The sequence below is a fragment of the Echinops telfairi genome, unplaced genomic scaffold (genome assembly GCF_000313985.2).
Source record: "Echinops telfairi isolate 266 unplaced genomic scaffold, ASM31398v2 ScPeMD7_7457;HRSCAF=8495, whole genome shotgun sequence".
NCBI classification, from domain to species: domain Eukaryota; kingdom Metazoa; phylum Chordata; class Mammalia; order Afrosoricida; family Tenrecidae; genus Echinops; species Echinops telfairi.
This window is the reverse complement of record NW_022111357.1, coordinates 18,762,040-18,768,809: the sequence shown is the minus strand read 5'-3', so window position 1 is coordinate 18,768,809 and position 6,770 is coordinate 18,762,040. Positions and strand designations below refer to the sequence as shown.

Genomic DNA, 6,770 nt, shown 5'->3' with positions numbered 1-6,770 from the left:
CTAGTGCCCTGAGCTGGAGGAGCCACATGGAGACCCCTGCCAGCGCTGAGATGCTTCCACCACCACTGGATCCACAAGACTTCCCACCCACTAACCTGTGATCTTCCTGCATTCGGCGTCATTGCGTGTGTTTCATGAGTCTGAAGAGGAATTTAGAGATTGACATCGGACAGATGGGCTAATATCGGACTTATGGACTTGATCTGGACTGGGCTGGTGTGTTTTCTCAGTGTTCTATTGCTCTTGTATAGAAAGCTCTTTCTTATACACATAGGAGTGTCTATAACTTTTGTTTCTCTAGTCCACCTGGACTAACACAGCTACAAATGGGCCTCACACGACTAGTCCCATCTTTGGAACCGCCGTGAGCGAGTTGTGTCCTGAGAGTCTGGGGAACCTGCCCAACCCCGGGTCTACCCGTGACGTAGGATGCTTCCTTATTGAGAGTGGTTTTCACTGAGCGGAAAACGAAACAAGGAGAGTGGTGCTAGCTTTCAAATAGCACCCACCCCACCTGAGCTCCGCTCCCTTGAGATGGCATTGCCTTCCTGAGAGAGAATGCTGGAGCAAGCCAGCGGCCAAACATGGGGAAGCCAGGAGAACGCCAACTCGCCGGGCGGACCACCTGCCAGGAGTGCTACGTGCCCTACCTCCACTGGCACCCGGCTGGCAGGGATGGCCCCCTCTACTGAGGAGGCCCTGGAGGCCCAGTCACCCCCGAAATCCGAGGGCAGTCAGAGTGAGCACTCGGCTGGCCTAGCTCCAGAGCCTTCTGGGAAGCAGCTGGCATCCTTCGAAGGCAGGCAGGCCTGACTCTTAGAAGCAGCCAGTCCTGGGGTCCCAAATCTAAGGCGCAGGGGCACAGGTGGAGAGAGAATGTGCTGGGAGTCCCCCTAGGCCGATGGAGGTCCGTGGTCTGGCTGATGAATGAGACTGGAGGTGGAGGCCCCGCCCTGGCCTGGGAGGAGCAGGCTTCCAACGCCGAGGGGTTTTTAAAAAGGAAAGAAAGGAAGACGGATGGCATTTTGTAACCGGCAAGGCCTGAGGAAGTGGTTGGCTGTCACGTCTTGGATCTCTGGCCCTGTGGCCAGGAGGTGGGGTGGTTGCCGCAGACCATGGCCTTTCTCCACCCACATCAGGGGCAAGGTGTGGCATATCGTAGGGCGGGGGCATGAAGGGGAGGCTGCTGGGGAATTCTCTGTGTGGGAGAGGCCTGCCATACCCCTCCTCTGCCTGGCTTCCGGCAGCCCTGGGAGCATAGGGGTCACTCACTGGGCTGTTTCCACCGAGTCAGTGGTTCTAAACCAGGGGTCCTCAAACTTTTCAAACAACAGTCCCTCAGACAGTTGGAGGGCCGAACTATAGTTTTAAAAAAACTATGAACAAATTCCTATGCACCCTGGACGAGTCGCCTGCTAAGCAGGGCAGGCAGCGGTGGCGGCAAAAACACCCGGCGGGCTGGATAAATGTCCTTGGTGGGCCACATGTGGCCCGCGGGCCGTAGTTTGAGGCCCCCTGACCTAAACCACCAGCTCTGCTCCTCGGGAGAGAAATGGACTTTCTGCTCCTGTACAGAGTTAGTCTCGGGACGCACGCGGCAGTGACCCTGTCCTATAGGGTCGCTCTGGGTCAGCACCGCCTCGGTGGCAGTGGGTTACCTGGCTTCCAGAACTTCTTGACTGTCATCCAGTCCTCCTGGTTCTCCTCAGAGACTTCCTGGCCCTCGGAGTCCTCCTGGTCCATGGGCTCCCCAACCCACTGCAGGCCATAGTCACTGAGGAACCGCTGCAGGGACAGAAGGGGAAGAAGATGCAGGGACACTGTCTGTATCAGCCTGGCCCTCAACTTCCAGAGTCCGCTGGACAGCGAGGATGCTCTCGAAGACCTGGCCCCTTCCTACTCTGTGACCCTTGGAACCTCTTTACCCGCCGATGCCTCTGTAGAGCGAAGATGAGCCACCTGCCCCCCAAGGCTGTGAGGGCACTCAGAAGATGCCGAACATTGGCAGGTGTCAGGCAGGCACAGCAAGCCCTCTGCTCAGTGAGCCATGAAGGCTGCGGGCCTGGGGGAGGTCGAGACCCCGTGGGTCTGGACAGAGTGTGAGGGACAGGGAGGAACTGGGAGGACATGGCCACCACATGTGCCCCCCACGAAGGTTTTACTTCACATTCTCTCTGCCACAGGAAGGCTTGGGCTGTCGACACTTCCCGCGGCCAGTTCCTTGGCTGCCTTCCTTCTTAACTTGACCTCCCATCTCCACCCCTCGCGCTGAAGCGGTTCCCGCCCACCCTGGCCATGAGGCCCCACGCAGGACCCACGTCTGCCTTCATCGCTCTCCACAGCCCCCGGGGGGGTCCTCCTCGCTCACAGGCTGCTCCTTTTCCCTTTGTCTTGCTGATCCCCCTCTAAGGAGGGGGCTTCCAAAAGCTCACAGGAAAAAAAAAATGCCCTTAAAAGATAATGTCATTTTCCCACAAACTTTTTGAAGTCCCCTCGCCTTTGCTGGTACCCAACATCTCTGTTGGCAGGTGCAGGGCTGAGCCCCCTGTCCCTTGTGGGTGTATCGGTCCCACAGATGCACATACTTGTTACTGTGGCTCTCAGGTGCCATAGAGCCCTGGTGCAAATGGAACCAAACCCTGCCAGGCCCTCGCCATCCCCACAGCTGATGCTGCGCCTGAGCCCACCGTTGCAGCCACGGTGTCCGTGCATTCTGCGGAAGGCCTTCTCTGCCGCTGCCCCTCTGCTTGAGCAAGCACCACGTCCTGACAGCAGGCACCTGGGTCCTTGCTCGGAGGCGAGCTCCTGGAAAGGCGGAATGGTGACTCATTCTGTTTGGGGACAGTGACTCTGTGTTCTTCCCATCTTCTTTTGCGGTTTCCCGCGCCGTCCAACATTTTGCCCACAGACTCTCAACATCGCAGCTCGAGGCGTGCACTTTCTCTGGAGTCCTTTCAGTTGGAGCTCTGCTGCACATGTGCTTCCTTTGGGTTTTCTAGCCGCAGGGCCTTGGCCATTCCCTCTCCCATTTGACTTTGTCGCCTCGAGCTGCTCTTTGGTGTCATCTTTCCTTCCACTCGCCTCAGCTGCTCTCGGGTGAAGAGCAAGCTCCAGAGCCTGCTGCATCCACTCTGGAGACCTTTCACTGTCTTCGTGAGCGCTGAGCGTGATGTCAGGTCTTCTGTCGCGCGTGCTCAGTGCAGCAAAGCTGCTCTCGGGATGTTCTCGAACTCAGGTGGGGCGGACTCGAGGTTGTGCTTGGGCTCCGGGATGCTCTCGAACTCAGGTGGGGCGGACTCGAGGTTGTGCTTGGGCTCCGGGATGTTCTCGAACTCAGGTGGGACGGACTCGAGGTTGTGCTTGGGCTCCGGGATGTTCTCGAACTCAGGTGGGGCAGACTCGAGGTTGTGCTTGGGCTCCGGTGCACTTGCGTTCATTTCCTTCAGCTTCCACCTGAACTTGCACATGAGCAATCGGCGGTCTGTCCACAGTCGGCCCCTCGTCTGGGTTCAGCTGCTGATGGGGGGCTTCTGCAGAGGCTCTTCCCACAGATGTAGGCACTTTGATTCCTGTGGATGCCATCTGGAGAAGTCTCAGTGTATAGTCACCGTTTGTGTTGTTGACGAAAGGCATTTGCCATGAAGAAGTCATTGGTCTTGCAAACGTCAGTCATGCGATCGCCAGCTTCATTTCTATCACCGAGTCCACGTTTTCCAGCCTCTGTTCCTTCTTTGTTCCCCACTTCTGCATGGCAATCACCGGTGGCTGTCATGCCTCTGACTGCAGGTTGGATCCACATCTGACTGAAGATGTAGGTGCAACCGAGTTGATTCCCACTCCGTGCCTCTCACATGCAATAGAACGAAGCCCGCGTTGGCCCTTCGCCGTCCTCAGGATTGTTGCCCTGTTGGAGCCCACTGACAACCCATCTTGTTGAGGGTCTTCCCTCTGGTTTTCTGACCCCTACCTTGCCACACACACACACTTTACCACGTATACATACATATATGGACAGTACCCGCATTGAGAGCGACTGCAGATTTCAGCCCTGAGCCCCAAATTCAAATTTCCACCACTGACATCTAGACCTCAAATAGGTCTCTCAAAAGTAACTCTTCCAAATAGCCATGACACCTTGCCTCTCACCTGTGCCCACACTTCTTCTCTTGCAGGTTTCCCTCTCTCGGTCGATGACCACCACCCCGAGCCCCAGGCATCACCCAGGGCCAATGCCCCCCACACACACACACACACCGGGGACAGTAGAGCTCACTGTGGGAAGCAAGGCTCACAGGTGAGGTCCCAGAAGAGCAGGGCATGGCCCCCTGGTCACCTGCACCCCAATGCCTACCAGAGGACCTGATGCACAGTAGGTACTTTAGTGCATGAGGTGAGCTTGTATATTTAATGAAGCAGTAAGCTTATAGATCCCAGAATGTGTCAGCTGCTCGGGTGCCAGCCTCACGCCTCACAGCAGTGCTCTGAGAAGCCCCAGGGACCACCGGGGGATGGGGGATGGGGGGCCTCCGGGAAGACGGTCCAAGGGAGCAGTGGGAGGAACAGGCGCCAGGCAGGAAGGGCTGGCAGCTGCCGCTGACGCGTGGCCCTTTGCTTCGCCAGCTTACAAGAGTTGGAGCTTTAGAAACCATGCAAGAAGCGGGAGCGAAGGGAGACCTCAGACAGAACGTCCAGCAGGGCAGGGGAAGTGAGCCCAGGACCTTTCCTCGTGCCTGGTGCCCCTGGAGTTCAATTCCTGACTCACTCGCCCCATGTCTCAGGCCCTCCCAAGACAGACCTTCCGTCCTCTGTAACCCCTGACCCCAGGCCTCAGTGCTGGGTGTGACGCTCCCTCTCCCTGCCCCTCTCCCCCCAGCCTCAAAGAGGGAAGCTGGGTTGACAGGTGTGTGTGGTGGCCGGATGCCCACGCCCCTGGGTAAGAAGGCTGGTGCAGAAGCAGGATGTGGCCTTGGCATGTCTGCCCAGCACTGAGCTGGGCCCCAGGCCCCAGCAACGAGCACAGGGGAAGTGGTCCCTCCTGTGTGGCATGCATGGGAAGGAGGAAAACGAGATGAGGCACTAGGATTATGACACACAACGTGTGGTCAAGGGCCAGACTGGACCCCTGAGGAAGTCGCTTCAATCTGAAACTGGGGTCCAGTGAAAACTGGCCTGGGGAAGTGGGCAGGGCCACGGCAGGTGGCACACAGCATGAACGAGGCCTGAGGTGGGAAAGAGCCCGAGTGGTCACAGGACCAGAGGAGGGGCCCATGCCGGAGGACATGTTGGAGGGCAGGGCAGCGTGAAGGGAAGTGGTTCAAGATGAGACTGAAGCAGCTAGCAGGGTCAACCCATCGGGCAGCGGGAGAGGCATTCAGCCCAAGAGCAACGGGGGCGGGGGCATGAGGGCTACTGAGCAAGGAATGGGGTGATCAGGCTCTAAAAGCTGTGTGTGCCCCGACCCTGGACCTCTCCCTGCATCTTCAAACTCCATCCAGGGCCCTGGGTGGAATGGGGAAGGTGGGGGGGAGGCACATTCATCAGAGAACTGGCTCCCAACTGAGGGGCAGGCACCCAGAGCCTCACTCACCTCCATCTCGTCCACCTGCCGCTGCAGCTGGGTGCATGTCATCTCCAACTCCTCCTGCTGTTGCAGGGCCTCCTTGCCTGCAGGGACAGACAGGGACAGGGTTCCACTAGGCCAGCTCAGAGGCCACCTCCGAGAACCCTTGGGACCCCCCCCCCCAAAAAAAAAACTGCTTCTGGGTCCCGATCTCTCTGGTCTCTCCACCAGGCACTGTGGCCAGCTCTCAGGAGGCCAGCACCTCCCCGCCCTTGCCCCAGGTTGGAGGTTTCTGAGGGGGACTGGGTCCCGTGCATACTTGCTCATTCAGTCCCTGATAGGAGCAGGGTGTCCCTGCCCCAGCAAGCACAGAAGTCAGCTCGATATTCTTGGGTCCCTGATACCCAGAAGTCTCTGTCCAAGCGCACAGAGGCCATGGGGGGGGGGGGGTTGATCCCTGGACCAGGGGCTGCTCAGCCCTGCAGAGGTTGGGCTGCACCACCCTCGAAGGCTCCTGCCTCCTACCCTGGCTTTGCTGCAGGGTCTGCACCAACTTCTCCAGGGACAGAATCTTCTTATCCTGCGGCAGCAAGGCAGAGGGTCAGCGTGGGAGCGGGGGACTCCCCAGCCCCTCCGCAGGGGAAGAGGCAGTGTGTTGGCCTGTGTGGGAGGCTGAGGGCCCACTCATCACTCCTGTGCCTCCGACAACCCTGGTACATCCTAGTGAAGTGGGGAGAAGGGAGGCGCACTGCCGCCCTCCAGTCCAAGTCTGGACCCTCAGCACGGGGGAGAAGGTCGTTAGTCTCAGGGACCTCGTCAGTCGGGTGGGGGAACGGGGGAGGAGTGGGTTTCCCTCATCCCTGGCCTCTCTGGGTGGCCCGTCCTGGGACCCTCCGCCCCTCAGATTGGACCATGGCCCTTCCCACTGGGTGCCCCACCTTGGACAGGATCTCCGCAGCCTGGGCCTGCACCTGCTGCTCCAGATCCTGCAACCTCTGTGCTATGGAGGGTGTCACATCCGCGTCACAGAGCACAGCGCCTGCCGACCAGACACGTCCGTGGGGCTCAGGCCGGGACTGAGGGCTGTGAGGCTGGGGTCCCCAGGAGCCAAAATAAAAGGAATAGCAGCATCTAACACTTGTGTAACTGCCCTGAACCCTTTACGTAGATCCATGTGTCATCCTTGCCTTCTGCCTATGAGGGACATCAA

General features: G+C 58.7%; 1 protein-coding gene across 2 annotated transcripts in view; it reads right to left on the bottom strand.

The window, feature by feature from the left end:
- Positions 1-6,770, bottom strand: part of UBXN11 (UBX domain protein 11) — a 28,932-nt gene that overhangs the window by 9,345 nt on the left and 12,817 nt on the right. The window contains exons 5-8 of one of the 2 annotated variants that reach the window (XM_004705336.2): positions 6,499-6,599; positions 6,086-6,140; positions 5,588-5,664; positions 1,659-1,785 (exon numbers count right to left, since the gene is read on the bottom strand). In XM_004705336.2, the coding sequence (XP_004705393.2) occupies positions 1,659-1,785; positions 5,588-5,664; positions 6,086-6,140; positions 6,499-6,599 (360 nt within the window). Of the gene's footprint in view, positions 1-1,658; positions 1,786-5,587; positions 5,665-6,085; positions 6,141-6,498; positions 6,652-6,770 lie in introns of both variants that reach the window. The other variant, XM_045299143.1, reaches the window with a different exon arrangement.